The sequence below is a fragment of the Pipistrellus hanaki genome, assembly GCF_964339955.1.
Source record: "Pipistrellus hanaki genome assembly, chromosome: 2".
In the NCBI taxonomy this organism is placed as follows: Eukaryota; Metazoa; Chordata; class Mammalia; order Chiroptera; family Vespertilionidae; genus Pipistrellus; species Pipistrellus hanaki.
In genome coordinates this window covers 140,791,915-140,815,145 of record NC_140504.1, presented here as the reverse complement: position 1 = coordinate 140,815,145, position 23,231 = coordinate 140,791,915, and the positions used below count along the sequence as shown (strand labels likewise).

General features: G+C 43.5%; 2 protein-coding genes across 4 annotated transcripts in view; both read left to right on the top strand.

Annotated features, from left to right (window-relative positions):
• Positions 1-7,468, top strand: part of DNAI3 (dynein axonemal intermediate chain 3) — an 80,270-nt gene extending 72,802 nt beyond the window's left edge. Inside the window, exons 20-23 of the mRNA XM_084875198.1 lie at positions 722-926; positions 2,287-2,378; positions 3,715-3,837; positions 7,140-7,468. Of these exons, the coding sequence (XP_084731324.1) occupies positions 722-926; positions 2,287-2,378; positions 3,715-3,837; positions 7,140-7,283 (564 nt within the window). The 3' untranslated portion in view covers positions 7,284-7,468. The remainder of the gene's footprint in view (positions 1-721; positions 927-2,286; positions 2,379-3,714; positions 3,838-7,139) is intronic.
• DNASE2B (deoxyribonuclease 2 beta) overlaps positions 1-23,231 on the top strand; it is a 684,289-nt gene that overhangs the window by 565,880 nt on the left and 95,178 nt on the right. The gene's annotated exons all lie outside the window — the stretch shown is intronic.

The following is a 23,231-nucleotide window of genomic DNA, read 5'->3' as shown; positions in this document are numbered from 1 at the left end:
CTAAGGAGTCCAAGCATCTGAGACATCCTTCTGCCCCCACAGGAAAGGCTCCTATGCATGTGTTGGAGGCATGAGGCAGTTCCTCTGCAGGTGTAAATAGATAAATGCTCTACTGGTTGCTAGGTGGAGCATGCCAGTGGGAAGAAAGCACATTCTGATCTTCAATCTCTACGAAAATCTCCCAGAGAAGGCAAATTGTCCCACGGTGGAGAAAAGACAAGACGATCGTAGGATGCTTTGCTGGTCTAAAATCTCTTCCCAATAGTACTTACAGGTCATTGCATGTAGCTCACAGCTAGAATTAACTATTTATTTAATTATTCATTTATTTATTTCAGCTACCAGAGTTGTTCCCATGGGAAGGAGGTATAAGCCAATTTCATGATCTTTACTTATCTGATGTACACCAATCTCCGGAGAAATAGCAGTGGACTTCCATAGCTATTGGATTATTAAAACCAACAACAGCTTGATAGGAAAGTTTGCTCTTTTTTTAAAAAGCAAACAAAGTAAAAAGAAAAGGGTGTTATAAAAACGTGCAGGGAAGAAAAGAACTGGCATCATATAAAAATCCTATAAGTAAAAGAAATAAAACTTCCTAATAGGCATAATTTGGCTGTTACGTGATCATAGCTATCTGAGTTGCGCTTAAAATCATTGTGAGCATCCCTTTGATGATAACACAAGCTTTTAATGTGTCTTTTTAAAAATTTTCTTCGAGACCGGGCCCCTCCTTCAGTCAAGCTGTGCTCCAAAAAGGTACACCTCCGGGCACTGGTCCCTGACGAGGCCCGGTGTCATCTATATCGGCCGAGAAGATGGATACATCGATATCTGGGACCTTCTGGAGAAAACCCACGAACCTACCCAGTCACAAAACATCTGCATAACGATGATCACCTGCATCAGACCCTGGGCCTTTTCTGGTATGTTCGTTCCCTGCAAACACGCTAAGCCATCTTGCCTTTTTGTGTAACTCAGGAGAACGTTGGCGTCATCTGGGAGGCCTCCAGGGTCCTTCCTCGGGTTTTTGTTTTCTTCCCTCCCTTCCCTTCCTTCTCCCTCCTGCTCCCTTTCCTCTCCATCATGCCCCTTCTCTCTTGCGCTATCCTGGATACCACCTGAGCTCCTCTCACTAATTTCCCCATCAACGGTTATTTTTGAGACACATGTAGTACGCTGTGCCGAGGGCAATTTTGAACCACACCACACAAAGCATCCTTCTCACCTTTAATAGTTTATTTCCTTTGTCCTGGTTTCTCTGTTGCAGCCAAGTGCTACTTTCTATATAAATCAAATATATTTAAAAGTTTTCCTTTGTTTCCAAAGTTGTTGAAGGCACAGAATGTCTTTCCATTCCTTTCTCTCTCAGAAACATTACCTTGAGAAATTCATCCTTCAGCATCTCTCGAGTGTCACAGTCCAGCTGCTGCTGAGGAATATGTCACCAAAGTATGTTTTCCTATCTTTGCTCCAAAACGTAATATATCTACAGGGAGTATAGGAGCTGGCAATGTGAACCGTTTTCTGAAAATGAGAAGAAAAATCAACAACACATGATGAGTTAGAAATTTAAAATGCTCAGACACATTTGTGTTTCAGGTCCATTTTAAATGCTCCAAGGAAACCATCTGGTGTGTATTCTGGCTCCTGGTTCTGACCGTGCCTTTTAAATTCATCTGCATGCCGGTTTCCTTCAGCCCTTACTGTGTCTTTGCGGATACTGCCTTCATGATTTTCCCCTGGAAATTGTTTTTTTTAATTATTATTATTAATATATTTCTTTATTGATTTTAGAGAGGAAGGGAGAGGGATAGAGAGATAGAAACATCAATGATGAGAGAGAATCATTGATCAGCTGCCTCCTGCACGCCCCCTACAGGGGATCGAGCAGCAACCCAGGCATGTGCCCTTGACCGGAATCGAACCTGGGACTCTTCAGTCCGCAGGCCGACGCTCTAGCCACTGAGCCAAACCGTCCAGGGCTCCCTGGAAATCTTTCTATGTGTTTTCCCTCCTTTCTTCTCGCGTCTGCCCAGTGGCTTCGCCACAGAGGGAGTCCATCTCAGCGAGGAGCCACACTCTTTACACAGAGGCCGAGAAAAGGAGATCCGGGCTGGGCCCCCAGGCGCGAATGTCTGATGAGGATGCCAAGGTCACTGTGACTCCCGCAGGTCCCTTTAGGACACCACAGAGCGAGCCGCGGTTCCTGTTTAAACGCTGAGACAGCCTTCTGTGGGCGACCCGTTTCTCCCCCCAACCCCCTGCTGGTTTTCCATCTTGCAGCTAAGCAGCAGTTCATAGCCGTCGCTGATTACTATGGGACGCTGCATATATTAGAGATTCCTTGGACACTGAGTCACCCTTCCACCAACGAGGTCAGTAACGTTGGGCTCTGAGGATTTCCGGGACTGAATATCACTGCGGCGTGTCTTACGAGTGTGTTCAGAAAGGACAGCACTTTCTCTCTAAAAGAGCAGTCAGAAACAAGGGGGTGCATTTCTGCTTCCCGAGTGAAATAGTTTGAAGCTAGAAAAAATAAACAAAAATGGAAGGAGAGGGAGGCCAAGTCAATGAAACCCAGACTCGGAGAAGAATCACGTAATCAGAAGAATCACATGATCAGAAGCTGTTTATTTCCAGGTTGTAACCGAAGCACAGGACCCTTATTCAAGATGCCCGTGCCGGAGGGTGCATGGGATGGACGTTTGCAAGCATCTTCCCATTGCCCACCACCCCGTCCCCTCCCCCCAAGTCCCCTCCCACAAGCTAGTGTCCTGCAAGTAGCGAGTCTGAAGCAGCAATATTCTGTCCACCCTCCCACCCCCATCCCTACCACCCGAGGCTGCAGGCGAAGTTAATAAGGAGGTTATGAAAAGATCAATAAGTAGAAACATATAAGCATACATACACAGAACGTTAGATATATAGACTGCAATCTGTTGCAAAGTCCCAGCAACATCAACCTCGTTAATGTCAGGCAAAGGCTTTTCCTCCCCTGGTCACCTGGCCTATTTTCCTGTTTCCATTCTTATGCCTGCATGCCAGACCTCCAAGGGGCCAGGAGCTCTACTCCCAGGCCCTGTAGGATCTTCATTGATACCCTCATCTGGGTTTTCCAAGTTCTGTGGATGATAGGAACATTCCCTTGTGTTAGAAGAGAAAAGGAAGGAAGAAGGGGAAAAAAGCAATCCTTGAATTTTCCTTCTACAAAATTATAAAAAATTTGTGCAGCTCTCCCCTTCCAACCTCACTCCCTTCCTGGAATACTGTCATTCGCAGGGTCCTAAAACTTAGCACAGTAGCTCCCAAGTTGAGCTAACTTCTCTGGTATTGGGCCTGTGGGCAGTGTCCCAAAGTAGGGAATATACACTGAGTGGCCAGATTATTATGATCTCACTCAGTGTATATCCTATATAATAAAAGGCTAATATGCAAATTGTCCTCTCGACCAGGAGTTTGACCAGCAGTCAGGTCAGCCAACCACTCATGTCCCCTCCCCCTGGCCAGGCTGGCTGAACACCACCGATGCAAAAATTCAAGCACCAGGCCTCTACTATATATATATATTGAATGGCCAGATTATTTTGCATTCAGAGTACTTAGTGTACCTGGTGAGTTATAGTAGCAGGAACTCTTCCAGGCCCTTGTAAAAAAAAAAAACAGGGGGCGGTGTCCATGGGGGCTTCCCTCTTGAATGACTGTTTCTAACAGGTATCAAGTATAAACTATTACTTTGAAAGAGAAGTCAAGCACCTGGAGTATGTGGCACAACGCAAGAAAATTCGTGAACAAGAAAGGAAGGAAATGGAGCTGGAGAGGGAGAAGAAAAAAGTTGTAAGTTAAATTTCAGAAAAGTTGATTCTCTCTAACCCCAGTGGAAATACGTGTGTTTGGCTTATTCCACAATTTGAAAAGGAAAATTATGCCTCTCACATTCTTCTCTCATTCTCATGAGAGTCAAGAGGGCATTTCTCCAATTTTCTAGCTTACCATGAGTAAGCAACTATTGTTGAACACCTCGTAAGAGTCTACCTAATGGAAGTTTCTGAAATGCTCTGTAACATCAGAGTCTTTTAGGTACAATGGTATCTAAATACCATCTACACATACAATGATTCACACCAGCCAGGCTAATGTCATTTTTTAAATTTCATAAGTAAGGCAGTGTTCCTCAACCTTTCTATTGTCGCGACCACAGGTTGAGAACCGCTAGCAGGGTTACCTAAGACCATCGGAAAACACAGATATTTACATTACGGTTCATAACAGTAGCAAAATTACAGTTATGAAGTAGAGACGAAAATAATTTTATGGTTGGGGGTCACCACAGCATGAGAAACTGTATTAAGGGGTCGCAGCAATAAAAAGGTTAACAACCACTGATCTAAGAGAAAAGAGGTCAGTGCCCCTTACTAAATAGTCAACTATTGAATGTTTTTAAAATTACTGTAGCACATCAGCTGAAAATCAGGAAGTTAACATGATCACTTATGGATAGATATTAATTAGTGTAATATAAGCAGAGGGCCTCATTTCAAAAATTGGTTAGTGGTGACAAGGTATAAAAGAATACCAGTTAACTAACTTCTCATTGTTTTCCCCAGCCAAAACAAAAATGCTCTTGATGTTTGTGTGTGTGAGTGTGTGTGTGTATGTGTGTGCGCGCATTCACAAAAATTGGTTGAAATTTTGTTGTGGGAGGTAAGCTGCCACCCTAGAAATTATCTCCAATTACTATGAGTGTTTAAAAACCATACCAAGAGCCCCTAATTATCCACATTAGTAGAATTGTGGATGATACAAAAATAATTTGCCTGTGAAATGCCTTTAAATCACCTGAATGTTATAATAATCTAAGTACCACACATTTGAGTTTCCAACACTTTTCCAACTCCTTGTTGTGACTTTATTTCCATTTGATATTGTGCCCTTTTTTAAGTAAAGCTACCACTTCTCAGATGCTCTCTGGACTGGACTGGACTGTGGCTAATTGAATGATTTTTAAAGGACTTTTCTGTTACATTTAGAAGGTGAAAAGGTCACCAAGGATAAACAACCAATGTTCATCAGAAATATCTACACTAATAAAAGAGAAACATGCAAATTGACCATCACTCTGCTACACCCACAAGCCACTCCCACCGGGCAATCAGGAACGAGTACGCAAATTAACCCAACCAAGGTGACAGCAGCCACAGAGCTGGAGCGAGCAGGAGGCTTGGGTTGCCCCAGGCGATGGAGGAAGCCAAGCTTCCTGCCTGCCCTGGCCAGCCCTGACCTCTGCTCAAGGCTATAAAGTTTCAATTATAAAAGATAAATAAATACCAGATACTTGCTCCCAGCTGGCCCTGGCTACCACTCAATGAGGCACTGGGAAAAAAAGAAAAAAAGAAATAAAGGAGGGGAGCTTGGATCACCAGGGGGTGATAAGGCCAGGATAGGATGGCAGTTATGGGTGATCAGGCTGGTAGGGGGCAGGGCCATTGGTGGTAATAAGACCAGCAGGGGGGCCAGTTGGGGGTGAGCAGTCCATCAGTGGGGGGTCAGTTGAAGGTGATCAGGACAGCAGGGGGTGCAGTTTGGAGTGAGCAGGCCAGCAGGAGCATAGTTGGGGGTAAGCAGGCCAGTGGGGAAGGGAGGTGGGGGCAAGCAGACCAGCGGGGGAGGGGACAGCGCAGTTGGGGTTGATCAGGCTTGTGGAGTGGCATTTGGGGGCGAGCAGGCTGGTGGTGTAGGGCAGTTGGGGGTGAGCAGGCTGGCAGATAGAGTGGTTAGGGCAGCAATCAGGCAGGCAGGCAGGCAGGTGAGCGGCTGGAGCCAGCAGTCCCAGACTGTGAAAGGGCTGTCCGACTGCCGGTTTAGGCCCAATCCCTGTAAACTGGCAGCAGGACATCCTTCAAAGGGTCCCAGATTGGAGAGGATGCAGGTCAGGCTTAGAAACAACTGCCTCCCCCACCCCTGCACAAATTTTGTGCACTGGGCCTCTAGTCTTTTCATAAGCAACAGCTGATAAAAGGGAAAATGGAAACAAAACTGTAACAACCTCAGAGGATTGCAGTGAGGATTAAATGAGTTAAAATGTTTACAGCACTTAGCCCGTAACTGGCACACAGAAAGTGCTAGCATGATTTCAGAGAGCAGAAGAACATCACATTTCTGTCCCGAGAGGCTGGTCTTTAGGAATCACACACACACACACACACACACACACACACACACACACACACACCGGTGCCAGGATCAGGCTGTGCACTGCAACCCCTGGGTCCGGAGGAAATCACACACCCACCTGCTTGTAAACATCGAGTCTGGATACAGTTCATGTCTTGGGGGAAAAAAAAAAAGTAGTTGTAGCTCAAGCAGCACATGAAGTGGGAAATATCCCAACTAGAATTTCAGCCGGAAACCCAAAGCTGGGGCGAGGAGCAGTTTCCATGTGATCCAGAAGCCATGCCATCTGCATGGGGCTTAGGAGGGAATCCTGCCAGCTCGTGCCAGTCACCCACACTCCAGACCATGTAAGGGAAGAAGCCTGAAAGAGGGCATGTTCTCTGGAGAGATGTGTCAGAGAGAGAGCTGCACAACCCCCCTCCCCCCCCCCCCCCCCCGCCTCCCACCTCGGCAACACTGGACTCGGTAAGAGATGGGCTGGCCAGGAGAGCAGGTGCCCCTGATGCCTGGCAGGAGGCTTGCTGAGCCAGAGAAACCCAAAGGCCAGGAATTGCCAAGCATCCAAAGCAGCCTATGCAGGGAGAGTTTGGGGAACCCATAGACTAGGGCCTAGACTCCTGAGGCTGGATGGGCTATGGGCAAGAGATTGAGTGAAACAGCTCTGAGGAGGGTGGAGAGAGGGCCAGGAGCAATGGACTTCTCCTGGAGGCAGACGGAGGGTGCTGAGTGGACCCTTGGAAAGACGCTGGTCTCGAAAGTGCCTAAGGACCTTCTAACCGGGATGAGGCAACATCTGCAGAGAGAGGCTGAAGGGGCAAGAGGTGCCCTCCCCTCTCCCTAGCCCCTGTCCTCCCACAAACCCCTCCAGAGCAGCCAGGCTGGCTCTTCAAAGGCAGCCCCTTCTCATTTGTGGTATTTTTAGCTGCCAGTGTCTTAGAAGGATAACTTGCTTTTCTCCTCCCTAGAAACTGCACCAGAGGGCGAAAGAGCAGGTAGAGGCCGAGTTGAAGATGGACTACGAGAGCTATTTGGAACTGGAGATGTCCGTCCTCCTCAGCCTGGGCCTCACTAAGGCCTCGGACAATCTGTCCTTCGTGGACCTCTTATAGGAGCCTTCCTGGGTGGTGGTGGTGGGAGGGGGGGTTGTCTGGGGCTTTCGGGAGAGAGACTGCCTTTGCTTCCTACTCATGACTCTTATGTAAGTGGACTGTCAAACTAAGCATTCAGCAGGATCACTTATTAATAGCAGGCTTTTATTTCATTGCTAGTAAAACTTTTCCATTATAACAATTAGTAAGATCTGTCTTGATCATTTTTAGTTTGAGTATGTACCGAAACTTTGTAACAAATATGAAAGTTATGGATAAGGGAACTTTGATTTTCCTAGAGAAATACACAGCTTCAGCGATCCCCTCACCCCCGATCCTCAATAGCCATTCAGAGCCCCAACCCCAGATAGAAGTGGAAATTAGACTTTGCTCCTAATTACCAGGTTGCTTTTGGTCACCTCCCCAAAAAGAGCTTCCCGTGGGCCCCTGCACAGATGAGAGGGCCACGTGCTGAACAAAATATTAGCGAGTCAAATCCAGAGACATAAGCAGAAAGAAAGGATGTCATGTGAAGATGGTGCTGACTTTATGCAGGAAATAGAAAGTTAATTTAACAGTAGAAATTAAATTGATGGTTGATTAGAGGAGAGAAAGTATGATACCAAAGAGATGCAGGAACACGTTTGATAAAATATGATATCCATTCCTGATAAAATAAACAAAACAAAAAAACACACAAAACAACAATAGATTCTTTAGCAACTACAGAAAGAAAGGAACGTCCTTAACCTGGTGCAGGGAATGTAAAAAAAATAAATAAATAAAAAAATGTGCTACAACATGCCTGGCTGGCATGGCTCAGAGGTTGAACATCGACCTATGAACCAGGAAGTCACCGTTCCATTCCCGGTCAGGGCACATGCCTGGGGTTTGGGCTCGATCCCCAGGATGGGTCATGCAGGAGGAAGCCACTCAATGAGTCTCTCTCATCATTGAGGTTTCTGGCTCTCTCTCCCTCTCCCTTCCACTCTGAAATCAGTAAAAATATATTTTAAAAATAAATAATAAATAAGTAAAATTTAAAAAGTCCTACAACAAACTTCTACCTCATGATGAAAAGTTGAAAGCTTGACTCCAATATGTGGAACAAGACACAGTACCCACCATCATGTCTTCTAGTCAATATCGTACGAGGTGTGTGTGTGTGTGTGGGGGGGGGGGGGTCAAGCAGTGTGGGCATGAAAAGAGAACAGCATGTGAAACTCAGTTGTGCAAGAGTTTGGTGGATCTCAAGATTCCATTTCAGAAAAGTGACTGATATGGACTGTGGGGCTGGGGGGAGACTAGCTGGAGATGAGACTGGAAAAGTCGGTTGGCGCCAGATTGTAAAGGCTCCTATAAACCAAGCTCAAGAAGCTGGGTTACAGCTTGCAGGTAATGAGGGATTCATAAAAGGTCTATGCAGGAAGGTGGCACAATCTGCATTATAGTCATGAAGATAAGGAACGGATTAGAATAGGGAGAGCCTTGTGAGAGCAGGAAATCCTATTCTGATGCAGCAGGGAAAGTTCAAGGTAAAAGATTACGATGGTCTGTAATGGAAGCTTAAGGAGAAAACAGAAATGAAAGGCTGATTTGGATCGGGAAGGATGATGCCAAGATTGTAGGTTAAAGAGCTAGACAGGAAAGGAACGCAAAGTTTTATTCACTAGAGAAGTCAGATGGATAGCAGCACTGAACCGCCCGTGTGCCTTCGGGCAGATGTATTTTCATGCTGCAGCAGATCCCACTTCTATCAAGTCTGGTTGGGAATGTTGACCTTGCAACATTGGTATCTGGGTAACGGAGCACACATGGCCTGCACACAAAGAAGGCCATGCCCAGCACCCGTTGGCATCATCCCAATGGGAAATGCCCAGGACTCATCCTTGCACTTAAGCATCTCTTTTCTTCTCCTTTTTAACCCACACTCTTTTCTTTTTTTAAATATATTTTATTGATTTTTTTTAAGAGAGGAAGGGAGAGGGAGAGAGAGTTAGAAAAGTCGATGAGAGAGAAACATCGACCAGCTGCCTCTTGCACACCCCCTACCGGGGATGTGCCCGCAACCAAGGTACATGCCCTTGACCGGAATCGAACCTGGGACCTTTCAGTCCGCAGACCGACGCTCTATCCACTGAGCCAAACCGGTTTCGGCTTAACCCACACTCTTGTCTTGGGTGAACCCATCCAGTCTCATAGCTTTATATCCCTGACCTGGACCTCTGCCATGAAATCAATTGCTGTATATCCATCTGACTACCTAATGTCGCCACTGGAATGTACAATAGGCATCTCAAATTCAAACATGTTCAAAACTGAGTGCCTGCATTTACCTCCAAACTCCAGTTTTCCTGAAGTCCTCGCAATCACCTTACTTCTAGTTTCTCGGGCAAAAACCTTGAAGCCATGCCTCATTTCTCCCTCTCTCCCTCAATCGACACCCAATCTGTGAGCAAATTTTCCTGACTCTAGCTTTAAAATATATACAGAACCTAGTCACTTCTCACTGCTCCCACCATGGACCCAGCCGCTGCCACCACTGGGTCCTCACAGTCACCCCCTAACTCTTCTCCCTGCGTCTACGTCACCCATGCCAGTGTCTCTTAGCAGCAGCCAGATGGTGACTCCAGATTCAAGTCAGAGACTGTGCTCCCCCACCTCGGCACCCCAGCGCACTCAGAGCAGGAGCCAAAGGCTTTCCTATGACCTGGAAGCCCTGGTGTGATCAGGCTCTCCGCCGACACCCCGGTTCCATCTCTCCTCCCTGCCCCTTGGTCACTCCGGCCTCCTCCTATTCACCCACACAGCAGGCATGTGCTTGTCCCAGGACATCTGTGCTTGCTGTTCTGCGTTTCCCCCAGCGACTTTGCCTACTTTGTTTTTATGAGCTCACTCAAAGAGGAAAAAAGGATATGTTGAGTGCCTACTATGTGCCAGGGTATACAGTTTTACACAGGATAGGGCTTTCGGGATGGTGACGTTTAACCGAAGACCTAGAGGGTGGGGGATTTTGCCCTGGAGTCTTCCAGGAGAAGCATGGCCCCTAACCCAGCACACACCTCCACACACACCCCGCCCCTCCCCCCCCCCCAAACACACACACCCCAGCCGACTCCTGCTGAGGTCTGCTGGACAGAACTGGGCTGTGTGGACACCCCTCGGTCTAAAGAAGCCGGGACTACAGAGAACAGGAGTGTCGTGGCTGTGTGACATAAGCCATCACCTGGCGCTGGCACATTGTTGTTGCGAACAAAAGCAAGGTTTTATTAGCATAGAAGGAGAGGGAAATGGAGAGTGAATAAAGGTCTGCCTGAGGGTTATCAAATGAAAAGAGTTTAGTATGGCGTCTGGCATATGGCAGGCAGCAAATGTGTTTACTGTCATTTTACCTAATTTGTGAACACAACATGATTATCATCTGGCTATGGAAGCGAATACATGGGGTTTGTCTTACTTATGATAGCAATTTGGATGGATTCCCTGTGATATTTGCCTTTTGTGTTTACAACCTCCGTTTCTCCAGGGCTCGCCAGCTCGCCAGCCTGTGGCCACCAGTGGGGTGGGTCACATAACATAGCCACAGCCCGAGCTTTAGGAGACCCGCCCCACCTGCGTACTGGGTGTCTCCGGCTTCTGCAAAGGGCCTCCAAGCGTGTCCCGTGGCCCCTGGGTTGAAGGTGGAGCCCAATATATGTTTTAAGCAAGCCAGCAGCCCCCAGCACTCAAGCTCTCCTCTCTCACTGTGCCTGGTGGCCTGTGACAGGAGGGAGGTGCTGGGCAAAGCCTCTGTGCCAGTCCAGGTCCTGCAGGAAGCAGGCGCCAACGTAGGCTTCCAAGTGGGAGAGAGAAGCAGCCCGGGAAAGCTTCAGCCCTGTCTGCGGGTCCAGTGGAAGGAGTGAGGGGAGGACAGAGGCCGGGACCACTCAGCAGGTTCACCTCCCTCGGACGCTGAGGCACTGGAATCAGGCAAACCCTGTGCGCCTCCCCCCCCCCCCCCCTCGAAGGTTTCCTGGAGGCTATTCAACGCCTCAAGCTGATGTCTTCTTCCCTTGCCCAGACTCTCCACTGGGCAGACAGGCCAGACCTGCTGAATTGCAGAAGAGAACACAGTTAGGTCTAAAGCTAGGAAGCTAACTGCCTGTGACTGAAGATGCAGGAATATTGAGGATGAGTGAAAATGGAATGAACTGGTGTGTCTCCTTCCACTCCCCTTAACTCCAACCTTTTCCCCTTTCCGAGTGCACCGTGGGGTCAATCCGGTGTTCTCTTTCTGCCTTTACATCTATTGGTCTGGCATGCAATGGACTGAAAAGAAAGGGAGCTTGGGATCCTAGAAGACCCGAGTCCAAATCCCAGCCTCATCGCCCCAGGCATGCTGCTTAGTTATACCTTTGTAAAATGGGGATAGTGATTAGACCTGCCACAAGGACAACGTGTGTATTACCTGGCATATAGTTGGTTCTTAATAAATGTAATTCCTCCTTTTCTTGCTTGGTCTCAGGTACACACACACACACACACACACACACACACACACACAAAGAGAGAGGAAATCATAATGTTTCCTGTCTGTCCAATGCAATAATCTTTGGATTTTAACATTGTTAATGGGGAAAAAAACATTGAAACCTGTAAGGAATTTTTGTGAGTTTGAGCCAAACTGTCCACGTATGCCAGGAAGCAGAACTTCAATGAACTGAGATAATGCTCCAGAGAATGGAGGGTTACCGTATTTTTCGGACCATAAGACGCACTTTTTTCCCCCCCGGAAGTGGGGGGGGAAAGTCCCTGCGTCTTATGGTCCAAATATAGCCTACACATATACTGTAAAAAAAAAGTTTTTTTTACTTGCCCGGCTCTGTGTGGTCTCTGTGTGCTTGCCCGGCTCTAAAATGGTTCTAAATGCTGCTGTTTACTTTACAGGGTTGATTACATGTGTTTATGACTGTGATGTTGGGTTTTAATGCACATAAAATATTTTAAGACACTATTTGTTTCAGAATTTTTTTTTCTTCATTTCCCTTCTCTAAAAACTGGTGCTTCTTATGGTCCGGTGCGTCTTATGGTCCGAAAAATACGATACATCTATATTTATACGTTGCAGTCAAAGGAAAAGGACATAGGTGGGTTACATGAAACTCACTGGTGATAGATTAGGGAGGTGGGACAGAGCAAAGCCGGGAAACCTCTGGGATAGGGTAAAAAGTGAAATGATGGACATGTGCTTCTTTTACAGAGATGGATACAGGATACTTTAACGCAATTAACAGTTGACAATTAACTTGATAACAATAACAATGAGGGAATGTCTTGAGGCCATTTGTTGTGCCCTGAGGGGTCTGGGTAAAAAGGAAGTTACAAGTTACCCAGACACCTCACAGATATGTTATCTTAGAGGCAGGAAGACAAATGGGCTCAGTAAAGATCTAAGTTGGTCTTTGTCAGGAAAAATATCAGCCTAGGACATGACTGCCCCCTATAACCTGTTTGTAATTAAATATTTAATTTTTAGACCATCTTTTGTGGTTATTTTAGGTCTCTGAGTTTACAAGACTCCATGCAGGCCTCCCCTGAGCTTGTCAGGTTAGCATGTGGCTCCTTTTGTGACAGCATTATTATTATTCTGAGTAATAATAGCAGTATCTCTCAAATAGGACTTCAGGAACTCTGCATGCCTAGTTTAATATTAGCCTTTGATCATTTTAGTATGAGACCAGTCATTTTGGACTTCGTATTTAAAATGTGAACAATAGCTTTCTTTTCTGCCTAACTTAAAAGGCTCATGGCTACTCAGAAAAGTAATCATTCTAATCATGCTTGATTTATTCAGATTAAGCTTAATTACCATTCAACTTCACAAATTGCTTTTTACCCACCAAGAAATGTTGTCGAATTCAGCCTATTTTCAGGTCCTCATAAGCACATCCCCTGTGTAAAGTCAGTTGACTCCAGGAGATGGTGGCCACTGTAAAAATTTAACATCTCAGTGGGCCCTCAACCCTGCAGCGTTGCTTGGGGCAGGTGGAGTCCCACCAGGTTGCTAGGTTGCCGTTGCCAGGTCACATGCCCTGTAATGGAGCAAGGACCCACAACGGAAATTAAATATGTCAGCGAAGGGCAAATGAAACCCTGTGTGATGAATTCATGCCTTCTGTGGCTGCTGAGCTGTTGGAGGGTTACAGGCTCATGTAAAACAGCTGCATATACAATCACAATAGAATCCCAAACACCAAAGAAACCAATCACGGAAGTTTATTGGGGGAAACAATGGTTTAAGAAAAAAATAAGTGTGATTGTTTCCACATGCTTTCTTGCTCACAAATAGGACATTAAAAATAGATGCAGTAGCCGTCGGCCTGCAGACTGAAGGGTCCTGGGTTCGATTCTGGTCAAGGGCATGTACCTTGGTTGCTGGCACATCCCCAGTAGGAGGTGTGCAGGAGGCAGATGATCGATGTTTCTAACTCTATCCCCTTTCCTTTCTCTCTGTAAAAAATCAATAAAATATATATTTTTAAAAATAAATGCAGTGAGTATGATAAATAATAGAGTTGTGCTTTCTTGCAATAATGCCAGTGCTCCAAACTTAAAAGCACAGAATATCAGTTTGCTCTGGGTTACCTTTTTTTTTTTTTTTTCTTAAAAAGAAGACAAAAAGATGTAAAATAGCCAAAGCCGGTTTGGCTCAGTGGTAGAGCGTCGGTCTGTGGACTGAAGGGTCCCAGGTTCGATTCCGGTCAAGGGCATGTACCTGGGTTGCGGGCACATCCCCAGTAGGGGGTGTGCAAGAGGCAGCTGATCGATGATTCTCTCTCATCAACGTTTCTAGCTCTCTATCTCTCTCCCTTCCTCTCTGTAAAAAATCAATAAAATACATTTTTTAAAAAAAGATGTAAAATAGAAGACTTCACATTCTTCCCTGTCAACTTTTTTTCAGCTTTTGTGAAGGATCATATTTTAAAAAAGAATCCCCCCACCCCAAAAAAACAAAAACAAAAACAAAAAAAACCTAAAAAGAAAACAATAAGTCAAAACTAAAATACGACCAGTGTCTGCTTTATTTCAGCCTTAATAAACAAACTAAGTTAACAATTGAAATTGATAACTATTATTCACTTTTAATGAAACTTCTAGACTGTATGGCTCTAAATATAACAAGTTTAAAAGAATAAAATTTCAATTTCCCAGAATTCTAACAACCAAAACTAGAACTTCATTATTTTCTGGTTCTGCAATCAACATTTGTTTTTGTTTTTGTTTTTGTTTTTGTTTTCTTTTTTAATATATTTTATTGATTTTTTTACAGAGAGGAAGGGAGAGGGATAGAGAGCTAGAAACGTCAATGAGAGAGAAACATCGACCAGCTGCCTCTTGCACAACCCCCACTGGGGATGTGCCCGCAACCAAGATACATGCCCTTGACCGGAATCGAACCTGGGACCTTTCAGTCCGCAGACCGACGCTCTACCACTGAGCCAAACCGGTTTCGGCGAACATTTGTTTTGACAACAAGACAAATAAGCGTCTTGTGTTAAGGGTGCTGATGGAGTTGCCGACTAAGACAAAGTGTAAACGTCTGGTGCTAAGGAGAGTAAATATTAGGCAGAACAAAACCGGAATGTGTAGAAGGAATCCACTTGCCCATCGGCAGGAAAACAATAAAATATGTCACTAGAAAGAGCTGACTGGAGGTGTGATACAGATTTATTCATTCTGACAAGGAAAGATTTCGGCCAATTATTTAGGGAAGAATCAAATTGTGCAATAATTTATATAATATGACCCCATATATCAAATTTGCATATGTATTTGTACAAATATGTAGATATTCATACTTCACTGTATATGTACAGAAAGGTCTAGAAGTATAGCTATCAAAATGTCCATTATGTTTGCTTCTGAGGGATGGAATGGGAGAAGAGGGAAAGTGTGCCAAACAAAGAGGGACCTCGAACTATTCCAGCTCCGAAGATTAGTGCAGGGCTAATCTTTTTGACTCTACTAACCCTTCCCTCCAGATGATTTTGAAGCATAGGGACTTTTACTTTGAATAGATCTGTTTTATTGAATCCATACTAATGAAAGGGTAATATGCTAGTTAGACCCGGAGACCTTCTGGGCATCCTTTCAGACAAAGCCATCGTAGGCCAAGGCAGAGACGATTAGGGGTGATCAGGAGGGCAGGGCAGTTGGGGGTCAGCAGGCTGGCAGGGTGGGCAGTTGGGGGCAAGCAGGTCAGCAGGCAAAGTGGTTAGGGGCGATCAGGCAGACAGGCAGGCAGGCAGGCAGACAGGTAAGCCATTAGGAGCCAGCGGATTTTTTTATATATATATATATATTTTATTGATTTTTTACAGAGAGAAAGGGAGAGAGATAGAGAGCTAGAAACGTCGATGAGAGAGAAACATCGACCAGCTGCCTCTTGCACACCCCCTACCTGGGATGTGCCCGCAACCGAGGTACATGCCCTTGACCGGAATCGAACCTGGGACCTTTCAGTCCACAGACCTACACTCTATCTATTGAGCCAAACCAGTTTCGGCAGGAGCCAGCGGATTTTGCGAGGGATCGGGCCTAAACTGGCAGTCGAACATCCCCCAAGGTGTCCCAGATTGGAGAGGGTACAGGCCAGGCTGAGGGACACCCCTCTGCCCCCGTGCACGAATTTTGTGCACTGGGCCACTAGTATTTTATAATAGGCCTTTATGACTTGACAGCGGTTATGTTTATTGCTGAAAACTTAGATGCCATACTACTAACAACAAAAGCCAACCTTTCATGCGCCCTTGCATCAGTGTCAGGTACTATATTCTAAATGCTTTAAATACATTAACTCATTTAATCCCCTCCACAGTTCTAGGAGGTAGTGGGTACTGTGGTTATGAGTTTATGCTTTTACCTACAATATTATGCTCCTCCATGAGTCTCATATGTATAATACACATGTATACACATATACACTTTTTTTTGTTGTTAATCCGAGGGCATTTTTCTATTGATTTTTTAATTTTAATTTTATTTTATTTATTTTTTTTTTAGAGAAAGTGGAAGGGAAGGATGGGGGACACACAGAGAGAAACACCAATGTAAGAGAGACACATCAATTGGTTGCCTCATATGTGCCCTGACCAGGAGCCGGGAATCTACTATTGAGCTACACTGGCCAGGGACACATACAAACTTTTAATAGTGCTACTAAGTCATAACTTACATAAAAATACATTGTATATATTTAACATATACAATTGGTTAAATTTTTTGTTGTTTTTTTAAATACATTTTTTAGAGAGAGAGGAAGTTAGAGGTATAGAGAGATAGAAACATTGATGAGAGAGAAGCATTGATTGGTTGCCTCCTGCATGCCCCCTGCTCATACTGAGGATTGAACCCACAGCCCAAGCATGTGCCCTGTACTGGAACCGAACTGGTGACCTCTTGGTTCATGGGTGATTGCTCAATGCTGAGTCACACCGGCCAGGCAACTGGTTAAGTTTTGACATATGTAAAAACACAGAAAATTATCACCCAAATCAAGAAATAAACATACCCATCACCCCACAAAGTGTCTGAATGCCCCTTTCTACTAGCTCCCTCTAGCATCTCTCTCCCAATTTTCGGGCAATCATTGTCTGCTTTCTGCTATTATAGATTAGTCTCTCTGCATTTCCTATTTTACACAAATAGAACCATATTTACATATTTTTTGTCGCTAACTTTTGAAATTCATCCATATTATGTGTATCCATAGTTCATTACTATTTATTGCTGAATAGTATTCCATTGTATGGATATACAAGGTGGGGCAAAAGTAGGTTTCCAGTTGTGGAACAAGGATTTTATTTTTTGTGCTATTATTTACTAATTATGGTGTTATTTTTTCATACGAACATGGGTTTGATGGATGTTGGGTTTGGTTGTTTCCAGTTTGGAGTTATTACAAATTAGTCTGCTCTGATCACTTTCTATAGTCTTTTTATGGACATATGCTCTTATTTCTATTGGATCAATGCCTAAGAGTAGAATGCCTGGATCAAATGGTGTGTGTATATAGCTTTTTAAGGTATTGCCAATTGTGCTTAAGGTGGTGGTGCTATGTCATGTTCCCTCCAGCAGTGTACAAGAGTCCCGCTCCTCTCCCACCAGTGCTAAAATGTAGCCAGGCTAATTAGTGTACAGTAGTAGCCCATAGTTTTCATTCGCATTTCCCTAATGACTAACAATGTTGAAATTATTTTCATGTGTTTATTTTCCATCTGTGTATCTTCTTTCATGAAATGTTTGTTCACATATTTTGATCAGATTATTTTTGCAGGGTTATATTTTTTATTATTACTGAGACTTAAGGGTTCTTTATATATTCTGAATATAAGTCTTTTATCAAATGCACAAAAACAGTTACTTCCCATCTGTGGTCTACCTTCTCGTTTTCTTAACAGTAGCTTTTTTTTTTTTAATTTTATTGATTTTTTACGGGGAGGAAGGAAGAGGGATAGAGTCAGAAACATCGATGGGAGAGAAACATCGATCAGCTGTCTCCTGCACACTCACTAATGGGGATGTGCCTGCAACCAAGGAACATGCCCTTGACCAGAATCGAACCTGTGACCCTTGAGTTTGCAGGCTGACACTCTATGCACTGAGCCAAACCGGTCAGGAAAACAGTGGCTTTTGAAAGGGCAGAGTTTTTGATAAAGTTTAGTTTATCAATTTGTATTTTTTTTATTTTTTATGAATCATAGTTTTGGTACCCTATTAGGGAAATCTTTGTATAACTCAAGCTTTTCTTCTAGAAGTTTTGACACTTTTAGAATCTACTTTTAGGTTTATGACCATTTCAGTTGACTTGTACATATAGTATGAGGTGTGAATCAAAGATTTTTTTTTGTATATGAATATCTAATTATTCCAGCATCAGTGGTTGAAAAGACTATCCTTTCTCCATTGGATTGCCTTTGTCAAAAAGTCAGTTTGACATGTATATGTAGGTCTATTTCTGAAGTCTCCATTGTGTTCCATGGATTTATTTGCCTATCCTAATGTCAATGCCACGCTGTCTTGAAAACTGTCATCATAAAGTCAGATAGTATTAGTCTTCCAATACTGTTATTTTTCCCCCAAAGTTGTCTTGGCTAGTCTAGGCCCTTCCTATGTATATTTATGTTAATTTACAGGTGCAATTCTGACTTTCATAAAATTTCCATCAGGTGATTTGCTAGAAGCCCAGCCTCTTTATGCAGGCCCTTTGTCAATGCACTAACAACAGTTTACTAGTAAGTGCTGTCCTGTGGCGGCCGAGGACGTATGCAGACTCGGGAAGCTGGGACGGCTAATACAAAAGCTGACCGTCTTTCTGCAGTGAACATGGCATGGGAGTAGCAGCAGCAGCAAGGAACCCCACCGTTAGCAGAAGGAGTTGAAACTAAAGAAGTTCCTCTGATATTCTCTCATGCATGTTCTTTAAAGATGGCTTTACTACACTTTTATGTTAAAGTGCAAATAAACCCTTCCATCATTAACATCCTAGGATTTCAGTCAGATGATGGGCCTGCATACTCACAGGTGAGACTGTAGACCCAGGTGGAAAGTAACTTTTCCCTGGAGGCAGGGAAGGAGGCAGATTCTGGTGGGACTGGTGGGGAGACTGAGGCCCAGAGCTGACTCGGGACCATGGGCTTTTCCGAGTGAAGGTAGATATGCCCACTTGCAGATTAACCAGAGTGCCCACTGGCAGCAATTGCCTAGACTAGTTGTTCCCTACAAAACCTTTGCATGTTGTTTTTGGCTGCCAATATGCTGTTCCCAGCTCAGCACTCCCATTTCCTGCTCCAAAGTTCATCTTGTGACATTTGGCCACTAGAGGAGGAAGCAATCGGAGGTAATTGTTAGGGGATAACATCCTGCACTCCTCGAGTTTCCATAAAAGGGAGGGAACTTCACCACTCAAGAGGGAGGAACATGAGAGGGTCACCTCCAGCTTCTGCGGCCCCCCTTCACTCTTCCTGAGTCCCTAGACTGACTCTCCCGCGTGGTGGCTGAGCAGGACCTCAGCAAGCTTAGCTGGGTGCCTTCTGTGTTCTCTCACCCACCCACCACACCAGCACACACGACAGGCTCTCTGCCCCTGCCAGGAGAGGCTTGTTTTCAACCAACTCTGCCAGTGACCGGCGGAAGAAGCCCCCTTGGCCAGAGACCCAAGCTACATTCTCCAGTTTACCTTTATCAGTAGGAAACCTGGCCTTTTGACCTTTGAACGTCTGCCTCCAGTATCTTGGTTCTACCACACCTCTGTTAACATGAAGGTAGTTTGGAAAAGACACGCTGGTGGGGAGGGATAAAAGAATAAGAGGAAAGCAAATGAAACAGAAAATGTGGTCAGGGCCGTAGCCCTGAGAAGTCCACGGAGTAGAAACTCGAGATACAAGGGTCGGGCTTTTTTGCGGGAGTTCTGTGCGTGCCAGCTTGGGGCCTGCAGAGCAGCTGGGTTGACAACAGAGGTCTCAGGGAGAATGGGCCCCACTTGGGGCACAATCTCAGGCTTCAGACCCTTGCTAGCCCTGCTGTCTGAAGGAGCTGAAACGGGTTTGCTCAGTGGATAGAGCGTTGGCCTGTGGACTGAAGGATCCCAGGTTCAATTCTGGTAAAGGGGATGTACCTTGGTTGCGGGCACATCCCCAGTAGGAGGTGTGTAGGAGGCAGCTAATGGAAGTTTCTAACTTTCTATCCCTCTCCCTTCCTCTCTGTAAAAAATCAATAAAATATATTAAAAAAAAGAAAGAAAGAAAGAAAGAAAGAAAGAAAGAAAGAAAGAAAGAAAGAAAGAAAGAAAGAAAGAAAGAAAGAAAGAAAAGAAAAGTGGGAAGGATGGGGACAGTCAGGATTCTCTAAGGTTTGGTATGCATGCCACTTTTACATTTATTTTAGCATATAAAAAACATGGTTAACTTATTTATAACAAATGATACCTCTTTTTCATTTACAGTGGCAATAAAAAAGTTTGACTCTAAATGTAAACCCAATTGAAAAAAAAGTTATTTTAAAGAAAATAAAAAAAATCTTGCACATAGAACTTAATACGGTAGAAATTGTGAAGGTTGTCTGTGAATGATGGAAGTCTGGGATAGCTAAAAGTCATGTGGAAAGGATCACAAGATACCCAAAATATGTATTATCTTTTAGAGGTTATTAATAGCCATGTTGGATCTTTCTAACCATGGTGAAATCTAGGATTTGTGGTGAACATGTATTATGTGACTCTTTTAGAGATTAATTATAATCACACAAAGTTCATCTCCAACTCAGTGTTTTTGTTTTTTTGCTTCCAAAATGACATACTGTGAACTGTACTGAAGTCTTCAACTTGCTTTAAAATGAACCAAAATTTAGACAGTTCATGGTGGATAATCAAACAAATATAGCAAAATCTTTACAATTACATAATCTAGACATATGGGTATTCACTGTGTAATTTTCAATTTATCCTTATACTTTGAAGTGTTCATAAAAAATGTTGATAGAAAAAGACACTAATGCATCTTCCTTTATGTATAGTTTGGTTGGCTTTACAGGTGAGTTTTAATGTCGGGTACAGATCAAACACAAATGTGTAACCTCGGACAGAAGGCACTTTGTGCTTTGACATTTCTTATCTACCAGTTTAGACAAGCTGTTTTCACCTAGCCGATGATTCAAACGTGCTCTTAGGTTAACAGGTGGGTTTTGCAATGCCTGGGGGGCAGGGGAGCAGTTAGGCAAGAGCAGATGCAAACAGGCTGGCAACCTGCCCCCTCTTCCTGCACAAAGATCAAGAACAAGGGGTCACTGTTCAGTAACCGCAGCTGTGAGAGAATGTGGGCAGCCGGCTCTGTGTCTCATAACTTTCACAAAAACATCTCGGAGGTGAAGAACTTGCACTTTTCTTGATTTAATAGCCATTGTACTTTTCTAAAGTTGGAATTTTAAACTCTCCTTGGGAGAGCTCAGTTTGAAGAGTAGAATTTCCAGTCAAAGAAGTATGTGGAGCATGCACTACACAAACACCTGGGCAAAGCAGAAAAATAAAGATGAACTCAAATAACTTAAAAGCACGCCAGTGGCCTTATCAAACAATGAGGATTAGATTTAACCCAACTCAGGGCAATATTTAGGCTTTTTTTTCCTCTCACTTGTGTAAAACAAACACTTGACATTGAGAAAAATAAAAGCATTCAGTGTAGTGCCTGTTTCCCAAAGAATACTTCTCAATATACTTCAGCAAACAAACAAAATCAAAGAGTGGGATACAAAAGAAAAACAAAATGAAAAAAATAGTACATAGGCGTGCAAAGAAAATATATCCCAGGATGATAGTAAAAGGCCACTTTGTTTATATTCATACACATTGATTAAAAAGCTTAAAATGATCTCAGGATTATAGTGAACAATTTTTCTTCTCTCAAAGTAAAATTTAAAAAAGCAAGAATATACTTCAGGAATCTCAGGATGAGAGATAAAAGCACTCTGAACAAATCTGATAGTTCAATAGAATGATAAAAGAAGTGTTATAGTGAAGAAAGCATTTTTCTTGTCAAAAAAAAAAAAAAAAAAAAAGGAAGAAAGAAATAGCAATTACTCCAGGGGGAAAAAAAGAAAAAAAGAAAAAAAAACCCTGCAAAAGCCATGTCCCAATTATAAAGCAAATGATATATAGTATAATTTAGAGAAAATATGGCTATAAAGTAAAATAATCCATTTGACCTCAGCATAGAATATTCTGCTTACATCTCAGCATATACTTTAGGATATAAGATTGGATATGTAGGAAACAAAATCACCTGATTTACCTGTGAATACTTTTGCATAATCTAGCATATGGCAGCTAGTTATTCCTTTGCAGAATTTAGAATTTATAAAGGAAAAACTGAAGTCAATTATAGTTCTCCAAAATAATATATATCTAGTCATATTAATTATATAAACAAATAGTATAACTTAGAGAAGTTAAGAGGTAAAAAGCAGTAATAAGTTGGAAAGAAAGTTTAGAGTTGAATGCCCTAACTGGTTTGACTCAGTGGATAGAGTGTCGGCCTGTGGACTGAGGGATACCGGGTTCGATTCCAGTCACAGGCACATGTCCCCGTTGCAGGTTCAATCCCCAGTCGGGGGACATGCAGGAGGAAGCTGATCAATGATTCTCTCTCATCATTGAAGTTTCTATCTCTCTCTCCCTCTCCTTTTCCCTCTGAAATCAATACAAATATATTTTTAAAAAGAAGAAAGTACAGGATTGGTCATTTCCAAAATGGTAGGGAGACAAGAGATATTTTTAAAACTGATGAAATAAGAAATAAACATTGCGCCGAAACCAGTTTGGTTCAGTGGTTAGAGCGTCGGCCTGTGGACTGAAAGGTCCCAGGTTCGATTCCGGTCAAGGGCATGTACCTTGAGTGGGATACAAAAGAAAAACAAAATGAAAAAATAGTACATAGGTGTGTACTATATAGGCACATCCCCAGCAAAAGGTGTGCAGGAGGCAGCTGATCGATGTTTCTCTCTCATCAATGTTTCTAAACTCTCTATCCCTCTTCCTTCCTCTCTGTAAAAAAATAAATAAATAAATAAAATAATCAATAAAATATATTTTTTTTAAAAAAAAGAAAGAAACATTACTAAAGTTATAAAACGGAAGAACTAAAAACATAAAATGGGGAGGAGAAATGGAGATAAATTGCTTGTAATTCATAATGGATAATCAAAAGATTAAATGACACATCAAGGAACAGCAGCTATAACCTCCAAGTGACAGATGTATTATCTGAAAAAAAATTTGTTTAACTGTACACCTGAAATTTATATAATCTTATTAACCAATGTTACCTCAATAAATTTAATTTTTTTAAAGTATTTGTTGCCGGGCCAGCATGGTTCAATGGTTGAGTCTCAACCTATGAACCAGGAAGTCAGTTTGACTCCTGGTCAGGGCACATGCCC